The sequence below is a fragment of the Stegodyphus dumicola genome, chromosome 1 (genome assembly GCF_044657685.1).
Source record: "Stegodyphus dumicola isolate Sdum_Otavi_A_Nest chromosome 1, ASM4465768v1".
Lineage (NCBI taxonomy): Eukaryota > Metazoa > Arthropoda > Arachnida > Araneae > Eresidae > Stegodyphus > Stegodyphus dumicola.
In genome coordinates this window covers 155,520,735-155,545,569 of record NC_140768.1, presented here as the reverse complement: position 1 = coordinate 155,545,569, position 24,835 = coordinate 155,520,735, and the positions used below count along the sequence as shown (strand labels likewise).

The following is a 24,835-nucleotide window of genomic DNA, read 5'->3' as shown; positions in this document are numbered from 1 at the left end:
TTCCTTCTGTGTCATTAACAGGTGCGGTAAAAACAAATTGATTTAAAAAGCATATATTTAGGATGTTTCAGAGGAAACAAATCTGATGTGCACACTACATGACTTCCTTGAACGGAATATTAAATTATACGCATTTTTTCCTGCATTTCATTTAAGCTTATTGAATTCTACTTCATCGATAGCGCATAAACCACAATAGAATTAAAATTCACTATATTTGTTTACCACTCTTTAAAATTCACTAAATTTGTTTACCATAGCGACACTCTGGGGCTAGATTTCCTTAACAGCGTTACCTTTCATTCATTTTATAACTCAGAATGCACAAAAATTATATCATCTGAAGAATTATCTAATCGTTGCTACATATTCTATTCAAATACTATAATAAATCTAAAACGATGTATTCAGTGCCGCTTACCTAATGCGCATGTGCTACTCGTAAGCATTCTCCTCTGTCCGAGTAGGACTGGAGACACTATTTGCCGTTAATAATTTTCTGGAATTTCGTTAGAGATATATTTCTCATTCAATTAATTAAGTTCTCACTGCGCGACGAGGCAAAAATACATAAATGTTCAGAATATCTTCATTAAAAATTGAGATATAAAAAACATAAAACATCAAGTACAGTTAAAACAATTAAAAAAACAATTTTTTCAATTAAAATTAGGGTTTCTGTGCAACAGCTAGCAGGCAAAAAGGCAGATTTTTCGGTGCACAAAACTAAAAGTTTCCTTTTGGTCCCACTCGGAAAAAAAAAAAAAAAAAAAAAAAAAAAAGAAAGAAAGAAAGAAAGAAACTGACTTTATTTGCTGTGGACGCTATGCGGAGTCAATATATGGGATAATTTAATAACTTAAATGATAATTCCAGAATGACTTAAGCATGATTTAATTCTCAATAATAAAAGAAGACGTTATCTTTGTTGTTACGAAGCTTAGTTTCTCTAGATATTATAGAATACATCGTTTTAGATTTATTATAGACAACAAATCCACCATTCTGCTACTATTCAAATGTAAAGCAATATGGCTGCTATGCTAAAAAAATTAGGCTTAGCCGCACTTTATCAACTTTTAAATTGTTGATAATTCTACAACTATAACATTCAAGTTAACTAAAGGCATAAAAACATTAACCAGAAAAAAAAACATAATTCAATAATTTTAAAGCCAAAAATGCACAATTTACAAACATATAAGAATAAAGAAACTGAGCTCAATGAGCCGAGTAGCAGAGTGGATATCTATATATATACATATATTTATGTACTTTTGGTGCGGCCGATTGCAATTATAAAGGGAGGTGTACATCTACATGCTATAGCAGTCCTATGTACAAAATTTCAACGTTCTAAGATTACTCTTTTCTGAATTATGCGAGATATATATCTACATAGGTACGTAAGCCAAGAAAAAAATCTCTTCTGAATCCATTTTAAATTAGTTTTATTATTCGTTTCGAGACAAGAGTCCTTATTCTGTTCTTACGTACAGATGTCACTCAAAAACATAGTTAAATTGCATTCGATAGCTGTCAACATGGATATTTTCGTTGAAATATGGTGTCCGGAACTTTTCGTGATTACAATACTTCTGGAAGTAAAAGTCGTCAAAGTAAGTTTAAAAAAAGAATATGAAGAACGGAAGGAATAAGTTAAATTATTTGAAAATAAAGATTTTCACTATATAGATGGTAAAAAGCATATGTAATTCATGTAATCTACGATTTTAATAAACTTTGTTGTTGTTGTGACTAATCTAGTTTGCCTAGAATCAGAGCAAGTCCAAGGGTCTTGGGTACCACACAGGTGAAGTATGATTTTGCATACTTCCCCCAGTTTTGAAGGAGAGCACACCAGAGCGACGGGTCCGAGGATCTCCCACCTTTCCTCTCCTACCAACAACTTCTCGAGAGGACTATCCTCATATTTAGAATGCCCCCATGCCACATTTACAAAGATTCATGCTTTCTCGTCTTTCGAGACCGGACTCTTTGCTATGGCAGTCAGCGACGCTAATTACTAAACCAACTGGGCGGCAAACTTAACGTTAAAATCGCTCAAGAAAAAATTGCTAAAAGGTTCTTGTGTTATTTAATATGATTTTGAAATTTACATGCTTTTTAACTGCGTCTTTTAAAAGCCTGATGGCTAGTTTTAAGCGCTAGAATATTTGTCGATCTTAACAGTGCATAATTCAGTCATTGAAATAATTGCAGAGTCAATAATTAAGAACTTGTTAAACGTCGTTCACTTTCATCATAAGCATTGTTTGGAATAATGGGAAACTTATTGTGGTTTAGATAGAGGCTTTGTTGCGTAAGAAATTTGTGTTATTATAAAAATGTACTTTTGAAGTCACTATCACGAAAAATCCATAAAATAATATTCCGTCACATAAATCAGAGACTTCGCCGCACTTTGGCATATGTTTATCAGGGTTCATACGGTCCTTAAGAGTCCTTAAAAGTCCTTAAGTTTTTTGGAATCGATTTTTGGCCCTTAAAAGTCCTTAATTTTGGCAAAAATCGTTAGAAGGTCCTTAATTTTAATAATCTGAAATTTCTGTCTGTTTTTACGACTGCCATTTTGAGTGTGAATTAGCATTTTGCAGCAATATTTTTGGCAATTCACTGACAAAAATGGTTATTTTTTGAATGGGTTCATGGGTTTTGTTCCTATTTGTAATGTAACTGGTGGGATACTCGAGTTTGTGAGCAAGAAGTAAAACATAAGCATTTCGAAATTATTTCATTTTTTGTAATGAAGACCTCTCAAACAACTTTCCGCTTTTGGTGAATTCTTTTATTAAATGGTTAAAAATTTGACGACTTATCAACATTTTTGTGATTTTAAGATCAGTTTCTAAGAAAAATTTTTATTTCCGAAATCTGGGAAATTTTTGGCGACGTTTTTAGAACATTCTAACACTGATAAATTTCATTAAAATAATGGTAATGTATTGGAATTATATTTAAGAAATAACATTAAAATAAAGCATTTTTATTTTTCACTGTCATATTATAAAGTTCCATTTTGGTCTACTTTATTTTTGTAAGAGCAAAGATCAAGTGCTCACTTAAAGTTTTAGGAGACTGCTGGCATGTTTCCTCCGCAGGAACCACATTTTATGAAAAACTACCTTATAACTAGTTTTGCATAATTATCGTTCAGATTTTGCGGAGTACTTGATTTTCACTATATCTCTTTTTATTAAATTTACACTTTATATGCTATGTAATTCCAAAAATAAGCTTCGAATAGGATGAATATTTGCACATTCTACTGAATTGCCTAGATATGAAGAATTTCTCTACTTCCAGATTTTTACCTTGTGTCTGCATAACCTGCATGTTTTCCATTGGTCTTCCTATTACCAATAGGAAAAATTACAGTTACGTGAGAGATTTGGAATACTGAAGTTCATATGAATGTTGACTAAAAAGAGGACAAATCAGACATTCTGTCATAATTGACTAATACTCTGAATAATAAAATTTTAAGAAAACATCAGTTTCATTCACGTGAATAAAATAAAATATATTTTCCAAAAAAAATTTAGTTCAGGAAATCTATCACAAGTGAAAACATAGACGATCTACAAATATATTTTTAAGTATTTAAATATTTCATAAGATAAAGATAAACCAAGAAAGTATCGAGAATTCATAGGCATATACCAACAGCAAAGATAAAATAATTTCCAATAGCAAAGAGAATAGTTTCCAATAGCAAAGAGAAAACAGTTTCAAAATGTCTAAAAGACTACCGAGAGCACACTCTGAAAACGTTTGCGAAAAAAAGATGACATCACAAATACAAAAAATTTTACGGAACATAACATTAGTTAAAAATTTTCGTTCGAAATTTTAGTTCTGATATAGGAAAATACGTATTAAATAATTAAATGTGTGTATTCGAGTAAATGTTTGTAAAAAACAAATATATAAATTTTTAGGAAAATTTTGCATGTTTTCTATTTTGGTAATAATACTGGTAAGTTAGGAAAATTTTCTGTATTGAACATATGTGTCTACGAAATTGTTTGGAAAAAGCGGAAAGTAAATAATCATTTCGATACTTCACTAGAAATCAAGTGTTATAGTTGAACAACGATTTAAAAATTAACCAAGAGCACAACGAAGTACATATATAAATTATTTTGCTAATCGGTTATGAACTTTTAAGTAGGATATATCCAGAATCTTCAAAATTAGTAATGAAACGTTCAATTTAACACTTCAGATTTTACTAAAGAAGTCTTTGTAATAGTAAAATGTTGGTTAAAATTGTGCTAACAGAAGAAAACAATATGCTTTTTTTAAAATATTCGCATGATATGTGATAAAAATGAAAGCATGGCCCCGGTTCAGCAATGCAATACAAGGTTTTGAGTAGAAAAGTTTCTAAACTGAGTTTTTTGTCACGTACGAAAATTAGCAATATATTAGCAGTGGACTAGGAAAAAAATTTTCAAAGATAATACTGTGGTATGAAAATTAATCAAAAAGTATAACATTTTTCTTCGCAATAAGTTATGAATGTTTTCGTTTCAGTAGAATGAAGTCAGAAAGTACAAATTTGGTAGAGAAACAAGCGCTGATTTTCTTATGAATGTGAGATATTTTCTTAGATATGTTTCTAATGAAATTAGTATATAAACTTCTTTTAAGAAAGAAATAGACTTTATGAGAAAAATCTATGACAATGCAATTTTTGGTGACTTAGAGAAAATATTCAAAGTTTGTATGATCTGTGTTAAAAGTCTCCATTATCTACTACATTCGTATACATTAAAGAAAATTTATCTATTCCTGTAGTATACTAAGATAAAAAATTCCATTTTATTTTCTTAATTTCTGATTCAGTGTGGTAGTGTTGTTGAAGTTAAATCTTCCAAACGTTTAAAAAGTTATTAAATCATACAGTACAACTATTTAATAAAAATTTGTTCCCAAATCCTTACAAGGACATGTAACATATAAATAAGAAAATATTTGAAAATTCAATGATTTGCAGTGGCCGAAATATTCAAAGTGTTCAAAAGGTTATCGATAAGGTACTTCACAAAAAACTGTTTATGAAAACACGATACCATCACAGCCATCCGCAATTAACTTTCTCGTCAAAACTGAAAATTTTATGTTCAAAATTTGCTTGCGATGCAGGAAAAGAAATATTAAACGATTCAAAATGAAAATACTAATGCAAACTTTCCGAAATGAAATGTTCAGTATTTCAGGAAATATTCATTTAACTTGTTTGCAATTTTGTTAAATAATATGTAATGAGCGTATGTGAGACACGAAATGCATTCGTATGAGAAAAAATAACAAACATTTAACTATCTGACAATGAATCAAATTTCATTGGAAATGTAATGGCATGAAAAGTAGTACATGGAAAATCTGTATGGAAAATCTTGATGATAATTTTTTTCGAATAATAAAATAGTTAAAGGCTCCTAGGTTAGTAATGAACTACTAAATTCGGTCAATTTTCATCAAAAACGCCGTAAGAAGTTCTCCGTACTGATAAAATATTACTTAAATTCTCTAGCTTTGTGATTTAACTCAGACATTGGCAAGACCAACGGCTGTCTAGTCAATACAAGATAACTATATGTTTAATAGGTTACTTCAAAGCTATGAAAGAAATAACAGTTGGGTAAAATTATGGACATTTTCAAGAAACAAATGTTCTCTTATGTCTTTTTGGTATTATATTTATAAACAAAATGCAAAAATTTAGTAAATACGTAGATAAATCTCAGGAAAAAATGGTAAATTAACATGAAATGTTTGCAGGAAAAAAATGGTAAATTAACATGAAATGTTTACTTAAAGTCTATATAAAGTTGCTGATCGTAATACATTTGAAAAATAGTTCATATACAGTGCATTAAAATTTTGCACCCCATCTATGAATTCATGAAATTCAGCCCAAAAAGTCAATTGATCCGTTCGCTTGCTCGCAGTATATTCTCTTGTCGTTTTAATCTTTTTGCTTTTGAGTTGTATTATATCTGAAATTGTAGTATTTCTGAATCTGAAGCTTTAAAACACAAAATCACTCTGATTTATCAACTTAGGTCTAAATGTAAAGTACAGTCAACCAAATGGAAAATTTTAGCGTACGTAAATGTACTACAGACAAAATAAAATTAAAAATTCATCATTATTTTTCATGCTCTGTTCATGAAACTAGTCCTGACTTACACCATTCGGAACATTTTCAGAAAAAATATTCGTTTCTCGTTCATGTTTTTGCATACTCAGATACTAATTTTGTTTGAAATATGGGATTTTCTTATTCCATTTTATATTTCACTGTTAAAGTCTGGCTTGGGAAAATTATTTTCCTTGGAAATGGCATACTTGTCCTATATATCGGTGACTGTTCTAATAAATTACATTACTAACAAATGTGAATAAAATCCCTAGTTATACAGGAATTATCTTGAATGTTTCCTTAATCTGAAATTCAAAATGTAACCCATGTGAAAAAATAGAGCAAATTTATCTTAAAAAGTTCTCCACGAATACATCTTTTTCTCGGTCCTTACATGCTTTTCTGTATTTATCACTCAAGTTCATTGTGTACCTTTCTTTCATCTAATTTGTGAAGTATTCCTCTTTGAATACTAACATTTGAATTTGTTTAACTGATTTTAAAGAACATGTATATTTTGGTCAATGCGTGGGGAAATGAGGAACTGTGGCCCTGAGTGTTCTAAGCATTCCATACTGCATTTTTCTTAGGAGTACAGTTCAGTTAAAAGAGAAATGTGTTTCGTACTTTGTGAAAATTTTATTTACTTATTACGTGTCATGCTCATGATAAATAAAAATGTTATACATGTGCGCAGGACTGCGTGGTTCCAATGTTTAATTAAAATAATGCTTTTCAAAAAAGTGTGGTCTTTCTTATGACATATTAAAAATGCGTTAAAATGTTTAAAGTTGGTGACTATAGTAGATCATTATATGGACTTTCTGTCATTATTACCTATTTTGTATAATTATTTGTGTGTAATTTTATTCATTATCTATGAGAAATTAAATGTCAAAAAAGCTGTAAAAGTTCATTATTGAGCAATGTCAGTTTGAAATTTCTATCTTAAAATTATTTGTGTTAGGTCTTTTATGTTAATTACTATGTTAGATCATTATTTGGAACTCTACTCAATATTTCGTGTAAAGTATCATAACTATGTAGGAGTCATTTGTCAGGTATGATAAATTAAATTTCGTTCTTAAAAGGTTGTAAGAGTTCAGTGCTAAATAAATTATTGACAATGTGAAATATGGGTATTTTTCAGTTAAGTTACAATGAATACGTTAAAAATGTTCCAAGTTAACAAATTTTTATATTCCAAATTGGGAAAAAGGCGATAACGTTTCATTTCCATGGCTGAATATTAATCCATGTGTATTATAGACTTTAAGTTCTCCTTCACAAAATGTGACTATAATTCAAATTTAAAATAATACGTTACAATGTGAATATTTATCTCTGTAGTTAAAATATAATTCAATCTTCTGTACCTTGTTAAGAGAGTTAGGCTGTGATAAGTTCAAATAGAGTAGTGTTTATAAAGTTCTGCGGTAAATGGTGGAATCATATTAAGAATCCGAGTGAGGTTTTCATATGAAGGAAAAATCAAGGTTCAGTGTATGTTTGGTGATTTAAGTAGGATGTGTGCAAGAAAATATAAGATATTTTTTGTAAAATATTTCATTCAAGAGTTAGCAAAATTTGTGTTAGTAGTATAAATGAATCTTACTGAATAAAAGGGAGTGTTCTGATGTTGGTGTTGGTGTATTTAATTATGGCAAAGCACACGAGGGCTATCTGCCTAAAGGGAGGGATGCCTTTCGTGGAGGACTTTCTAAGGGAAACTGGCTCGTATACACGTTACACATGGGGAAAACCACGAAAACGCCCATGCAGCCAGCCCGTTCGCGGGATTCGAACCTCAGACCGAACTACCAGTGTTCAGCGTCTTTACCGCTCGGCCGCTGGTGGGCGGGAGTGTTCTGAATATATATGTATAAATGTCTGTAGAGTAAAATAAGAAGTAATGAAGTACTATTGGTACGTATCTAAACTTAACTGGGTAGAAATGTTCCATGTATTGGTTTGAGTGGCTTCATATCATGAAAATTTATTGCTCCTTATAAGATTTATTTAAAGTCAGTAGGTCTTACAATAAAGAAACATGTGTAAGTCTGTATTTATTATGGGGAAAAGGAATCAGAAATACAGCATGAATATGTTTTATAAGTTAAATATAAGGGTAAATGTGTAAATGGAAAGTGTAAAAATTACATTTGTCAGATACAGTTTGGTGAATCCTTTGAATAAAAGTAAGACGTGTAAAAGGGAATCAACAAAGTTTTGTATAGTTAGTAAAATACATTAGAAGGAAAAGTTCTGAGTATTTCCAACTTAGTAGTAAAAAAGTAAGAAATGTAGTATTCCAGTTAAACTATATAGAAGGAACATTGTGTATATTGGTTTAAAATTACAGAAAATATTATTTAGTGAAGTTATATGCATGTAAATTCCAGCTTAAAATTTCAAAGACGGAGAAATGTAGGTAAGTTTACTTTTGGAGAAATGGAAGTGTAACATGATGTTGTATTTAAAATAAGGGGAAAAATAATTAAGGGTAAAATAAAAATGTAACAAAAAAATTAAGGAAAAGGGAAAAAAAATAAAATTTACTTTTGGAAATAAAATGCATAAGGGAAAAAACAAAAAACTGCATTTGTGTAAACAAAAAACTCAAAAAAATTAAAATTATGAAACTAAATATTACTTTTGTAAAAAAAATTAAGTTAAAAATATAGTAACACCTTTGTTTTAAATCAAAAGCGGAAAGGAAAAATTAAATTTGTAAAAATAAATATTACTTTTGTAAAACCAAAAAAAGTTTTAAAAAAAATTAAAATAAAGTAAAGTAAAAATACGAAAAGGAATAAATTTTGGAAAAAAAACTTTTGCAAAATAAAAAAGTGAAAAGGAAAAATTCAATTCGTATATAAAAATATTACTTTTGTAGAACCAAAAAGAAAGTTAAACAAAAAATTAAAATAAAGTAAAGTAAAAATACGAAAAGGAAAAAAAAATTGGAAAAAAAAAAACTTTTGCAAAATAAAAAAGTGAAAAGGAAAAATTCAATTCGTAAAAATAAATATTACTTTTGTAAAACCAAAAAGAAAATTAAATATAAAAAAATAAACTTTGCAAGATAAAAAGTAAAAAGAAAATTTAAGTTCACTTTTGTGGAAGTAAACGTCAGTTTGCGAAAGTTAAAAATAAAATTTATGTTTGGGAAAGGGAAAAAAAATGAAATCAAAAATTAATAAATTAACTAAAAAAATAGTAAGAATAAGATGAAAAATGAAAACAATTAAAAATATCTTAATAATAAAAAAAAATTAAACTGTGGGAAAATCTTACATTTAAAACAGCAATGAATAAAGTAATGATTAAGAAGCCAAAAGAAATCCTAGCCGTCGTGTAAAAACAAATGCGTGTCGCAGTTTTCATGTCAAAGCGCATGCGCAGACTTTCAGCCTTATGACATCAATGGTGCAAATAAGTCAAAGGGAGAAAGCGGGCAAGATTAACGAGGTAAAGCATATCCTTGAGGTAACGTGCTTTTCTCCCAAGCAAGAGATGGTGGGTTCGAAACCCCCCCCCCGAAAGTTATTTTTAAAATTCAGGGAAAATAATATTAAGTTGAATAAAAATTAATTAAAGGTAATTAAAATATGACAAATTAAATAATTAAAATACTTATTAAAAAGAGTAAATAATTAACATTAATAAAGTGTTAAATAATTAAAAATAATAAATTAAAAGTGATGTGATTCCAAACACGTGGTTCACACGTTTCCACAAAAAATAAAAGCTTTGAAAAGATCGTTGCCACACCATAAAAACGAAACTCAACACGATTACGTCATCCCATCCATCTACGTCACTTCCGATTATCACGTGATCCAAGATGCAATGGCGGCACATCAAGGACATACCCCCTGTTGCGTTATCTATTGTTCTCTTACGCAATCTATGGTTCTATTACGTCATGGCGGCATCCTTTTGCCGCATATAGTGGGGGGTATACTACTAATATGCATCAGTTTTCTCTTTCTCTACTTTTCACTAGACACAAGCATGAAAATATCAAAAATGCTCCTAATCTTATCATATGGACAGGCATTATAGAAAGAAATTGAAAACTGACAATTCAAAAGATTCATCTAATATGTCTTAATGCATCATACACAGGGCTGGCGCTAGGCATTTTGCCACCTCACGCAGTCTCTGTGGATCGTAAATTCTGCTTCCAATGTCTGCTCTAAATTCTAAAAGTGTTGCAATTTCTATATTTTGTTGCTCGGTGTGTCACTAAATTCTAAAAATTATGCCACTCCAACTCTGTGACCAGACCTTACCATATGTATTTCATATTTCTTCTGAATGTTCGTATTACTCAAGAAATAAAACTAGCAGCTTTTTGTATACATTCTAAATGCATTTTGTCTTTTAGAATAACAGAAATCTTTAATTAAATCCAAAAATTCTAAAGTGAAAAGGAAACTTGCTGAAGAAACGAACTAAATATGTAAAGAGAAAGAAAATTATTCTTCAGAGATATGTAGTTATGATTATGTAAATTATCCAGTTGTTAACAATTTCAGCCTATACTATAATTTCCCATTTCTATTTCCTAACCAGAATGCAAATCACTGACACAGTTTTTGAACTGAGGGTTTTGGAGTGCAAGACAAGAGTGTATTTCTGACCTCTCTTTGCTCCCTGTATTAGTTCCTATCAGCTCTGATAATTTCCATTATCGCTGCTGGCATTTGAGTTTATTATGACGATAGGATTATTGAACCAGATTAAATTGAAATTAAACTGACCACTTGTCTTTGACCACTAGTCCATATTTTTATTTTGAATTTGACTCTTCTTGTTTAATTACATCACTACGAACTGTAACTGATTTTGTTAGCATAAGAACATGCCTTTATGTTTTAAGTTCTTTTTAAATAAGAAGCTTATTTAAACCTCTGATTTATAGTTACTTTCAGACATAGCAATAATTTGTTTCACGTCTGTCGGGGGGGGACTATTTAACTTTTACCAAATCAAGTAAACCCTCATAGGTAGTACACTGTGGAGAGGTTGACAGTTAGGAGACAAAACAGGCAGAAACTAATGAGAACATTGTTTTGCGTATTGAGACAAATTTCTAATTGTTAGAAAAGATGCTTAAGGAGAAGGAAATCGATATAAATTAGCCAAAATGTCTGGGCAGGGCTTCAAATTAAAAAGACGCATAATTATTTTGTTGAGTTTTGTTGCTACTAAGCATAAATGTTTAATGTGTAATTATCCTAGCACTGTTTAAAAATCAGTGTCATAAATTGCATGTATTTTAAACTGTGAAATTTTATTGGATTGTGGTATTAATAGGGGCATTCTAACAAATATTATTCAAAAATAAATTTAAATTGATAGTGTTCATGTAAATCCATATGACTAAGGTTATCTAATACCTAATATAATTACTTATAACTAAGTGCTTACCGTTAAAAATTATCTTTTAACGGTAAGCACTATATTAAGCACTAACAAATTAACATAAGTAATCAATTAACATAAGTAATAGTAAGCACTAACATATTAACATAAGTAATAGTAATATTACTTATGTTAATATACATATTAACATAAGTAATAGTAAATTAACATAAGTAATAGTAAGCACTAACATATTAAAGTGAGTTATTGCCTTTCATTGACCTTTACAGTGGTTACAAGGTAAAACACAAAAATATAAAAATGCATGCAAAATCTATTCATCGCATCTAGTGAAACTTAAAATAATGAAAAACAACTTATCACCTCAAGTGCTTTAGTGGCTTAATAGAACCTTAATGTATATTAACTGAGTTACAACCCCTGGAACTCTACACGAAGCTACGACACTAACTGCATCAGACAGAGCTCAGCTAACTTTCAAAACTTACTAACTGTGCCTACATCAGTTCTTTCAAGTTTGCTCTGATCAGCAGGTCGCTCTCTAGGCAAGCAGGAGCGGTGACAACAGCCAGTCTTTTGTTTATGAATCATGCTGATTATGATTTTAATGCTCATTTTAACTTATGCTGCTTGACATAAAATCTACTTACAATTTACTAAACCTCTAGACTGAGCAAGTATGTGACAAAATGAGATATTTAAAATAAAAAAGCTAACTGTTAGTAAAACGTAACTAAAACGTCGTTTATCTTCCTATCAAATATGTCCAGTTATTATAAGTGTAAAATATTTAATGATACTTGAAAATTTCATAATATTTTTTATTCTCAAACGTATTAATAATTATGTTAATTAAGCTAGCTATGTCTAATAATAATAATGCATCCTATTTACGGATCTCTTTTATTTTTAGGATGTATTAGAAAGTGAAGTTCAGGCATAGATATAATATTTTTAATTGAATTTATTCAGTTCCCATTTACTCATAGGTCCTTAATTTTTTTCATTAATGGTCCTTAAAAGTACTTAATTTCCGTGTGCAGAAATGTATACGAACCCTTGTTTATGTAAGGTCTGACTAATCTATTTGCATCTATTCTACTATTGCAAATTTATAATTATTTCACTTTATTATGCTTGACCATAAAGATTTCCTGACTAATTATAAGAATTATAGCTCTGATTTATGATCATATGGAAGGGATACAAATCTTGGTTTCCAAGAAATTTACTGATGAACCATGCAGCTGTACAAAGTTCATAGTCGAAAGAAAATTCTTACATTCGTCTCGCATACACCTGTTACTTATATCCACACCAGTCGAAGGTAATAGACGCGTTTTACAAGACACAGTTTGGTCACGAAGGTAATAGACACGTCTTATCAGGGCACGCTCAGTTGATCCCTTGTTTCCATATTTAACTAATCTCGTTGTGCAAGCGAATTTGTCTAGATAACTCTAGATTGGCAGATGGAAATAAGCTGATATTAAATATTTGGAATGTTGTCAACAGTAATAGAGATTAGTAGCAAGGTAATGGTTTATAATAAAATTATTATGTTTGCTGTTTAAGTAGAAACGGTGAGCTGAAATTTGGAAACCTAGTTCTGTTGAATAGATAGATGCCAGGTTCGCATCAGTTAGTTTGCCGAGCACTTAGTAACCGACGCCACTTGTCCGATAAGTACGTTTGCCGACATCATTTGCCCGACGGATACGTTTACCCGATAGGTTACGTTTTTTAATTTACGATATGGCAGATTATTATATTTCATAAAAATGACCCTAAATATATCTGTGTGTGCTCGTGGTTCGGCGCAGGAAACAAATTCATTGTTGTTTTAAGACTTTGAAATGCGTATAATTAAAAAAATACATTTATCGGCAGTTTCTTATTTGTCGTAATTTAAAGGTGATTATAAAATAATAAATTAATTTGAATAATAAAATTGATTTATAAATAAATTTTTTAAACTTTCGATCAGAGTGATGAATGAGATCACGAAATATTCTAAGTATTCCATTTGAAGCAGTTACGATAATCAAAACTTACTACTTAGAATATACATTAAACATCACCTGTACAAACAGTTTTATTTAAAGATGGCACTAGATGTTGATGCGATATGTTTGATTTTATACTTACTCAAAAGAGAATATTTAAATTTTTAATTTAAATTTTAAAAAGGTTGTTTATTAATAAGTACACATATCTCAATCACTTGCTACATTTCAAAAATATTTTATGCCATAAAATATTGAATATAATGTATAAGAAAAGAACAAACATAAATCAAATATATTAAAACTACTAAAGAATTTTAAACATCAAAATTTGCAGAAAGTTTATTAAAAATTTTAATAAGAAAAGAAGCTTCGTTAATAATTTTTCAGAAAAAAGTTACCTTGATATGGCTAAATCATTAATTATATCGCCATTTCTATTTGGTTTAGTAAATCAATTTCAATTTTTATCAGCATAAATCCTTCTAAATTTGACTATTTTTTGGAAGCAGGAACGATGGAAAATTAGCAAACACCTTCACCGGGAATCGAACCACGGACCTCTGGAATACGCGCCCAGAGTGCAGACCACCACACCATGAAGGCATGCTAAGAAGGCGGGAGAAATACCTTATAATTTTAATTTTTGAAACCTACCTTTCATAAGCTGTTTGATATGTTGGTAACGTAAGCAAATATTTATAAGCCAAATATTTATAAAGCGAGTGCTGGATAGTTTTCTTTGTATATATTATATTTGTATTAATTGCTTCAAAAGAATAAAGTAAAGTTAAATTTAATTAACAGTTTTACAGAAATATGTAACCTATTACTTTTTGCTTATGAATATTAATTCCAACTAAGTTTGAAAAAGAATGAATTAAAGTTATTTGCAAATACATTTAGATACATAGATGATATTATAACTTTCAATAATAATTCCGCTTTTGAGTAATACAAAATTTACCCAAATAGTTTAACACTTAATAAAACTAATACGAATCAAGATAATATTGAATACCTATACCTACTCATCATTTAACACAGCAAAATTAAATTATATGGTAAAAGAAGGGATTTCCAGTTTTATATTACTTATTACTATTAAACTAATTAATACTACTAAACTAATTAAACTAATTAACTCTAATATCTCTAGAGAAGTAATAGGAAACACTTTTTATACCCAAACAATCAGAATGAAAAGTATATATACTGAAATAGAAGATTTAAAGGAAGAAATAATCTCAAGTTCCAACCAAGTTCCAACACAATTTATTAATAACCAAGTTCCAACACAATTTATTAATATATATATTAGAAAGGCAGGCATTAACTTTTCTTTATAATTTTTTTACTCTTTATGGTATGATAACATTACCTTAAACCTTAACTGGAGGGTAATAGAGGATTTTGAAAGTTTAAGGGATTATCTTGTAAATATTTATTGTAAAAATGTGTAAATATGTATATTTAATTAATACTGGATTCTTTCCTTTTACTAATGAAGAGCCAACTCTTTTCAAAAGTCTCAAATTATAGCCCGAATTGAGTGAAGATCTTTATCTTTTTCTTATTTTCCTTACTTTTGGCCAGTATTTAGTAAAGTTTTCATTAAACCAGTTGAAATCCAGTTTTAATAATTTAGAACATTACAATAAATTTCTTTCTTTAATTATAACATTTAAAAAATTTTTCAAAATCTAAATTAAAATTAAATTTTACTTCAAAATAATTTTATTCGTACTTGTTTTTGAAAAACATTTTCAATTTTTACATCCTTAATATTTTACATTCCTTAATAGTTTGAAACATTTTTTCGCATAACGTTATAGTTTGCATTTTACAATTTTTTTACACATTTTTACGACAGAACACATGCTTTACATTCCTTAAAAGTTTACAGAACAGGTTTTTTAAATTGATCACAGATATTCTTTACACTCAACTTAACCCTACATTAGCGCCCTCTATTTAAAGTTTGCAGAACACACTACTTAACATCACTTAGTTTGGCAATGCTTCTCCACTCCCCAAAAACCAATATAGTTGGTAAGTTAAATTAAAATTTACTACTTACTTGCCTTTTTAGTATTATTTAAGTATAATTTATTATTTTTTATAGATAATGTCTAGTTTCTTTTTGATTTATATGCATAATTCGTGTCGGGGAAGTTTCTGCTGGCAAGAGTTTCTAAATTACTTTGTTTTTCTGAAAATTTGGTTTGCTACTCTCATTTATTATTTTTTAATTTTAATTCTGGTCTTTTAATTGCTAATTTCTCAAAATTCCACTTGCTAAAATTTCTTTTTAGTAATTTACCACCTTTGGTATTACTTTTGGTTTTGACTTTTACCTTTGTCTACATGGATGACGAAACAAGAATTGAATGATTGAAGAGATATTTTAGGAGGCAACTTCCCCTTGATAAGTCTGTCTCTTGCCTCTCAACAATCATTCACTTATGCATTTTTATAAATACATTTTTAGGATTAAATAATTTTTGGAATTTAATATTTATTAATGGAATTTGATACTTGCACTTGATTTACATATGCTCTCAGAAGTTAAATGATATTGCAGACTAGTTCGCAACAATAATTAATAATTTATTTATTTGCATTAAATTTCATTTAAATTTATTAACTTTAATTTGCTTTTTACGAATAGAGAATGTTTGTTACATTTGTGAAACTTTGGAAAACTTATTTTAAGCAGTCGGTAAGATTTACATGAGATTAATTTATAGGCTTTGTCGAGTAGAACTTTAGTTTCATTTAAAGGAAGGATAAATACCTTTCTCGCTGAATTTAATCAACCTGAATGATTGCAAGATTACGATAAACATAATTAGCACTTTTGCTTTATACATATATACTAAAACATTATATTACTTACCTCATAGGATAACAGCACTAAAATATAAAATTTCTGCTCCTAAGGAAAATTCAATTGAAATAATTTATTGCGGATTTTAGTTAATAACAAAATGAGTGCTCATTTATTTATTTTCATCTTTCGATAAGATAACAATCTAATTTAATTAAATCTGCAATAAATATTTCTCAGTTTGATTTACTACGTAATTTAGGGATAATTTGCAGCAATATATTCGTATACAATGAGTCTGGGTCACTTCACGTAGATGTATATGGAATTTCCATTTGTATATCCCTTTGTCATGCATTTAAAACATTCTATATTCTTCTATTGCAGAAGGAAGATCTACTAGTAAGGAAACTGTAACATGTTTCAAAGCGCTAGTAGTACCTTTAAGAGTGAGCTGAAGACGTTGCAACTTCGATCTTAAAAACAGAGCAAAAAGTTTTAATTTCAGAACTTTTCTTACTTCTTTCAACTTTTCTTTCATTATTCTCTTTTCTGGAAACTTTCTTCTTCTTAGTTCTTTTTAATTCAAAAAAATTCCAAAGCGTTTTCTTATACGAAAAGGCACACGGTTTGTTCATAGCATGTATACAGACTGTTAAAATGCCACAGCAGACTATAATTATACTAACAAATACCTCGGTTATTTTCAAGTATTTGAAGAAAATAATAAGAAATATATGGGAAAAAGTAATTATTAGTTTAATCAGCCCAATTTTAATGTACTAAAAATTATACTTTTTCAAAAACGTTGCGTATGAATTACCTGACTGTTTCTTTGGCTGAGACAAAATACACGCGGAATGACCGCCCAAGAAAATTAATGCCCCTATGCAGGATTTCCTACCGCAATAATTCGCATGCGTGATGTTTTAAGAAAACCACTGTACCGGCATTCTTTCCTTGGAATGCGACCCCGAGTTGAGGTAGCAACAGTCAGTGATCGTATCTATTCAGTCATTAACAAGTTCGTTACTTCATTAAATATTTCTTTAAAAGGATACAAAACGGGTTCACGAAACATGATAATATTCTAGTTTCATTTTTCCTTTATTGCTTCTAAGTAGCAAAGGCAAAAATGCGCCAAAAAAGAATACATATTATTCTTTCACTTCTGATACATAAGGGTATGTCCAAAAAAATGCATACCTGTAGTGGAGTGCGAGTTTTTAAAATCCCGCATTTCTTAGCATTTACTTCGGAAATATTTTTAAATTGGATAACATGTTTGCATAGTCAGCGGCTCTCGTTAACTTCTTTTTCCATCGTCTTCGCTTATATTATGTGATGATTTCATGTCTTTCCATACTGAATAAAAACTGTTCTGAAACTTCGTAACTGGTCATTAAGAAGAGTCGAGATACTGGTAGGCAAGAACGCTCTTTTTAGGCAATGACTTCGATCTTTTTTTCTTTAGTTCTATTGTTTGTAACCTGTGTTTATAAGATTTTAGTTCTTTGTAACTTTTTACCTAGCCATTGAGGGGGGAAAACTTCATAACTGAAATTTTCGCTTGTAACATTTTACTACAGATGTAACAATTCTAACTTTGTCAACTGATACTTAAAGCTATTGAAAACATTTTGAATCTTTAATGCGTAATCGTTTCCTTTCTAATAAAATCTGTATCCTCAGATTTACAAAACTTCATTCGAAAGTTAAAAGGATGCATATGGTTTTAAACAAGAATATTTGCATGCAATATTTCCTTTAGCTGACAGAAAGTAAAACCGAGCATATTTATTTAAGACAAAATAAGAATTTGCTAATATCTTCCAACAAAAACTATTTCTAAAAGGAAACACTAAAAAATTTTTTTAAAAATATATTAAATTTAGTAAGTTATACTACCGTAGAATATTATCTCAAAAATACTCAGAAGAATGAAATTATACATAATTATCCAAAAGTAAAAAATCTGCATGTTTTTAATATATATATATAAAATAATAGTAGTAGGTAGAAACATTGCAGCGATCTTGCTAAAAAGTTACCAGGAGCTGTAGCTCCACGAAATATTTCAACGGTGTATTACTAAAATATGAACTAAGAAGTAATTTTTTGTCTGGAAAAACTGGAACAAACTGTAAAAACGCGAAAAAACTGCCTAAAATAAATGTTGGAAGACAGGCTAATGCACGAAAAAATTAATCTGACCGTTGTGATATGTGAAAAGTAAACATACATAAAAAATAGATTGACGGAAAAAATATATAAATATATGAAAAGTTAATACATATCAAAAAAATAGATGGACTGAAAAAATGCCAATACATAATATGCAAAAATTATAATGAAAACATAAATTGCAAAAATACAAAAATACAATAATTACATAGCGGAAAATGGTAAATTAACCCACTCGTACCCTCAACAGGCTTTTCAAGGGAAAAATGACTGAGTGTTGAACTAAATACCATTACGCGTTTCGCCGAAACAGACCATTGAAGCTCTTGTTTAATGCGAAACATTTTTTTTTTTATAAAAAACATGAATATTCCCGAATAAATCTTTTTTGGAGCTTCACTGCTCTGTTCCTTTTTCCCGACGCGTCCGCTGAAAAACACATTAGGGTGTTAAAAAGTAATTGCATTTCCGAGCAATGTAAAATTAAAATCAAAATAAAATTAATAGCGGTCTGCTATTAGTCAAAATTACAACAACGTACGGGCTGGTCCTGTATAGCTTAAAGAAGATAGAGTAACTTTTTAGCAAGATCGCTGCAATGTTTCCACCTATTACTATTATTTCATATCTTTTTGCAGCATTATGTGCAAAAATTTTTTAGACCAAATAGGTCCTACGTCTAATTACTTGTTAGCTTTACAATTTCTTTTTCAATTATATATATATGCATATATGTTATGAGAAAAATAGAAAAAGACATAACAATCTTGACAGCATATACGTCTATATAACGTGGATCCATGTTGAAGAGAAAGAATTACGATTGCACATTATGCTAAAATGTTGAATCCATAATGACTAGAAAACTTGGCAGCCGAGAAAGATTAAATATTCATTTTTATTTCAGTTGGCATTTGTAGCCACGATATGCTTGGCACCACGATATCATGCGTGTTCGTTCGAGAATATTTACATTTTTGATACTGACTGTTATAACAGGAAGGAAGAGAGCACAGCAAAATAGCGTCTAAGCGGCAGCAGACGGTAGAAGCTGAAGTTCGTAATTATCCAATATGGAAGCTCATCAAGAGAAGGTTTTTTGGTTGAGTTAGGAAGGTTTCAGTTTTCAAAATTTTGAGTTCAGGTTTAGAATTAACTAAGTCATTAAATTGTAATAAAAAGAGAAAAATACGCAGTAATACTGATGGCGTAATACGTAGAATTCATAGAACATAGATCCGTATTGAAGAGAAATAATTATGATTGCGTAGAATGCTAAAATGTGAAATCCGTAATGACGAAGAAACTTGGCTGTCGGGGCGGATCAAATTCCAATTTTATTTAAATTGACATTTGTGGTCACAGTTCACTTGGCACTCTAATCGTGCCTTATTTCCAGAAAATTTACATAGATACTGCCGGGAGAGAAAGAGAGCACAGCGAAATAGCGTCCAAGCGGCACAGAGGGGAAGTTAAAGTGCGCAGTTATCCAATATGGAAGTTCATTAAGATAAGCTTTTAGTTTAGATTAGATTGGTTCTTGAAATTTTGAGTTCAAGTTTCGAATTAGCTACGTCACCTGCGTTACGCAAGCTATGTAATATAAATTAATCTAGAAATGGCTCAGTCTGGAAAAGTTATTACTACTCTTAGAATCGAGAGAGGAAATACCCAAATTAAAAATGAGAAATTAAGAGACTATGAAATTATAAAGCTGATTTATATATTTTTTATCTGGCATGTATATATGTGTGTGTATGATTTAATTATTTTTTCTTCCTAGGAATTCTTGAAAAAATATCTCAGACCAGCTTGCTAAGTGCTAAAAATATTTGTTTGAAAACTCAAAAAGTGAGAATCAGTATGACTTGCACCTTTTATGAAATAGTGAGTAATTTATTTATAAGAAAGAGTATGTATTTTTTATTGCTATTTCCTCAGGAATATCTAAGCGAACTAAATTTCATGATCGGCTTCAAAAGTTTATTATGAAATTTAAACTTTCAAAATAACGTAGAGAAAAATTCTCATTTTTTAAAAAGACAGGATGATCAGATTAAGAGGAAATAAACTCCAAAATAAATTCTGTTTGAAGATTCTTTACACTTTAAATTATTTATTTTTAAATGTCAAGACATTTTAGCTAAATAATTTTTTTCTATGTTAAAACTGTAAAAAAATATTTCAAGCAATTTCAATAATTCTCCAGACAAAGAAAGTGTATATTTGCATATATTAAGTCCTTGCAGAGATTCGAATCAAGTTGAACTGTGGTTTAAAATTTTTCTCTTTAGCGTAAACTAGTAGACAACTTAAAGGCGTACATCAAAACTTTTGTGAAATCTAATGTAAATATATTTTTTTTTTCCCATTGCCAAAACTTTCCATTGATAATATTTTGTTTCTTAGATGCTAAACGACCAGTATTATCTTTTTCGACTTTCATTTTCATTTTTCCTTTTTTTTCTTCTTATATATCATTTTGTACATAATTTTGTAATTTTTTGTATTCAGTTTTGCTTCTTGCTTACAGTAAAATATAATAAATATATCTTGATTGTGTGAATAGTGAATTACTAGTTTCCCGATACTGAACCAAGTAACTCATTTCTGGTTTTGATTGTCATGAAGTTGAATTAACTGTATAGGATATTTTGTCTTGGCGCTCATAATTAGTATGCATTTTAGATTATTTCAGTTGTGAGCTGAGTAGTCAATCATTAGTACAATTTAAAACAATAATCATACAGAAACGGACCCAGCCTCAGTAAAATATTCATTTATAATGTCTCTAAATATAATGTATAAAATTTTAAATACACAGTCAAATCATTTTATGTATAGTATAAAATAATATACACTTTTAGAGGTCAATATTGAATAAAGTTTCAACTCTTGAATAACATAGTAAGGTTTTTTTTTTTTTTTTTTTTTTTCTTTTTTTTTTTTTTACCGTGATTTAACTCAAAGCTAAAAGGCTTCTAAACTGTTTTCGTATTGTCGTAGAAATATGAATTCGAAGATTGCTTTTCAGTTTTGATAATTAGTAGTCCAATACTGATACTTGTTCTTTTAAAGCATAATCACTTTATTTGAGATATGTTATCAGTTGCTGATAACAGAAATTGGTCGCTGACTTCAGAATTTGTTATTAAAGTGCAAAAATTTCCGCATGGTAGTTTAAAATCAGTAAATAATATACAAACATTTAAATTCATTTTAAACCACCTCTTGCACCATAAAATCCACCACATCTTGCACCATAAAATCTAAAGCTTCTTGTCGCTGCAATATTAAATATGTTTTACACAATTATCAAACCTTATTCTACATATTTCCAAATCATAACGGGATAAAAAAGATGCAGATTAAGAACTATTTGAAGCATTGCAAAATTTTCTCAAGACGTATATTATTTTCTTCTTTTTTTTTTTTTTTTTTTTTTTTTTTTTTTCAGGATCGTCCACTTCCAAAACTTGTGATTGGTCAGTGGCAAAGGTAAATTTCTATACTTTTTCTGTCTTCCATTTCGGTAAAATGAATTAACAACTGACGAAAAGGACTTTTTCAATTAAATTATATTGTTATTATGCTTTGTCTGAGTATTTGCAGTAGTGTTTTCTTTGAAACCTCCATTAGTTTCTTGGAATTTAAAATATTTCTTAGAACTGTTGACCTATTGCAAAAAAGAAAAAATACTACAAGAAATTTATATACCGTCCATATTAATCACATCCACTCAATTACGAAAATTAAATCCATGGTAAAAAGAAAAATGATAGACATAGATAAAAATGGGAGGGAAAAAAGTTTTAAAGCACTTAGAGCACTTTCATATACGAGACGCAGACTGAATAACCGAAGTAAAAGAAAACAATTCTTTGATTCCTCTCTTGCAGCTTTGTCGGAATTCAAATGTCGTTTCAGATAGCTTACTATAGTACAAATTATAGTTTTCCTCATAAAACTTTATGATTTCTTTTCACTGTGACTGGAAATCGAAATAGTCTTCCATTTCCATTAACTTCAGACTATTATTTTTTTTCATTCCCAGATAAAACTTAGGATTGTTTTTAACTTGGTGGGTGACTGGGCGGCAGGTAGCGCATCTGACTCCGCAATAATGATTGCCTTATTTGTGAGGTTGAGTAATACTTAGTGTATTTTTGAACTCGAAGCATATTTATTATAATTACGAGAAGCTCTTTACAAATATATCTAATCCATGGATAGCATAGAACAGTTATTGAAGTGAATTATAATTTTCGTGACAAGAGGATCTTGATAACGAGGGTCTCTTTAGCCGAGAGTTCAAGAGAATTCTAGGTTTCTCTAGTCGAGAGTTCAGGAGCATTCTAAGGTCGTTCTCCGATGGAAAAAAATCTTCAGACTGATTTAGCCACACCTCCTTAATTTTACAATAGTAATTTACATCCTCTGATTGGTTATACCTGGAACGATATCAGAGGAAAACCAAGATCATTGGGATTCCGAGTATGGACGCGGACGAGGACGGTCGCTCGCTGACACAACCTTCATCCATGGAATTTTGTGATTCTTCGCAAACAAATGCTTTACCTTTGGATACTCCGAACGTGCAATCGTGTACAGAGAGAAATCCATCTAATGATAATACCCAAGAATAATCTTATTACTGAATTTTACGGATTCAAAACTCAGTTTGAAGCCATTCAACAGCAGAAAATGTTTCTAAAACGAACTGGAGCCCCCCCGCCCTGGATACTTCTGGATACCAACAACTAGACCTAGCGGGTAAGACACTGTTTAATAAGATCAACGACATTGCAAACCGACTTAATGTACAGATATTCCAACTCGTTGCCACCTTACAAGAATTTCAGCAATTATTAGAAAATGAGAAAATTGCCAAAATGGCCGCCGAAAAAGAAGCTCTTCTCCGCAAGGAGAAACTCAAAGACAACTTGAAACCTGTTTCTCGCACGCATTGCGTAAAGAAGCAAGCAGATAGACCAGTTTCGACTCTCTCGGCTCAAGATACAATTACTACCTCCAGCAGAAAAAGAAAGACTGCGAGCGTAGATTCGGAGGGCTTTATTACCCCCGCATCACGCAAACAGGGAAAACTCCAGAAATCATTACAATTGATGATAGTAACTCCACTGAAGTAATTACAAATTCAAAAGATATTGCCTCTAAAAACAAATATGAAAGAATTAAAGAAAGCCTCTTGGACAGCGGTCGCAGTCCCGCCAAGGGAAGCTCTATGATCACCCCCCTTGTTAACGGGGAACTTCAGGAGGAGAAACTAGTACGGCGCAGTCACAGAGGGCTCCCCCCCCCTCCACAGCAACCCTCCATTCCGGCTATTCACGTTAATAGCAGCAAACATTGGAGAACGCAGATGACTTTCCTACGAGAAATTGCCCCTAATATTAAGTGCATTCTCACTGTTCTCACTGGACCTTTTTTAAAATTATTTGTTCAAACAGAACTAGAATTTAGGGAGGTTACACGATGGATGCGGCAGGCCGGCATCCAATTCAAGACTTTTGATCTAAAGCAGGACATGCCTATCAAAATTGTTATCAGAGGCCTCCCTAAAGAAACTGAAATAGAGGACGTCAAAAATGAAGTGAAATCATGGGGTTTCCAAGTGCATAGGTGCGCCCGGTTGACTAAACCGCGCATTAGACACCCTATGCCACTTGTTTACATACAAGTCCGACCTCATCCCTTCATAGACCAACTGTACAGTGTCACCGATATGTGGGGCTCTGAGGTCAAATTTGAGGCTTACAGAGGCCGTAAAGGCCCTACTCAATGCTTTAGGTGCCAAGGATTTTTTCATTCCTCTGAAACTTTCACCCTTAATATCCGTTGCGTGAGATGCGCTGGCCCGCACTGGGCAAAAGATTGCACATTAAGTGACGATCAACCTGCTTGCTGCTGCAATTGTGGAGGTAGTCACCCAGCGTCCTTTAAATCTTGTCCTCGTTACCCAAGTAATAACAAAAAGAGCTCAAAAAAGAATGCTCCTAGGGTAGCTGCTCCTGCAACCCCCCCAGGGAACTACAAACACCCAGCAAAAGCTGTACAACCAGCCACTGTGACTGCACCCTAAAAGCACAAGCTCGCTGTCTTATGCAGCGACCAGAGGGTAAAGGACCTACATAGCCCGACCCAAAAATCAGAGTCCAAATCCGGCGGCTATGGCGAATGTGCCTCAAATAGCTCCCCCGGTTACTCAAGTGGAAAGTCGAGACT

The 24,835-nt window shown here is 30.7% G+C and overlaps 1 protein-coding gene across 4 annotated transcripts in view; it reads left to right on the top strand.

The window, feature by feature from the left end:
- Positions 1 to 24,835, top strand: part of LOC118186767 (spermatogenesis-associated protein 22-like) — a 163,653-nt gene that overhangs the window by 115,321 nt on the left and 23,497 nt on the right. For 2 of the 4 annotated variants that reach the window (XM_085822346.1, XM_085822348.1), the window contains exons 6-7: positions 20,373 to 20,476; positions 22,047 to 22,087. In XM_085822346.1, coding sequence (XP_085678472.1) covers positions 20,373 to 20,476; positions 22,047 to 22,087 — 145 coding nt within the window. Of the gene's footprint in view, positions 1 to 12,942; positions 13,105 to 20,372; positions 20,477 to 22,046; positions 22,088 to 24,835 lie in introns of those variants that run through there. The other 2 variants (XR_015042714.1, XM_085822351.1) reach the window with 2 other exon arrangements.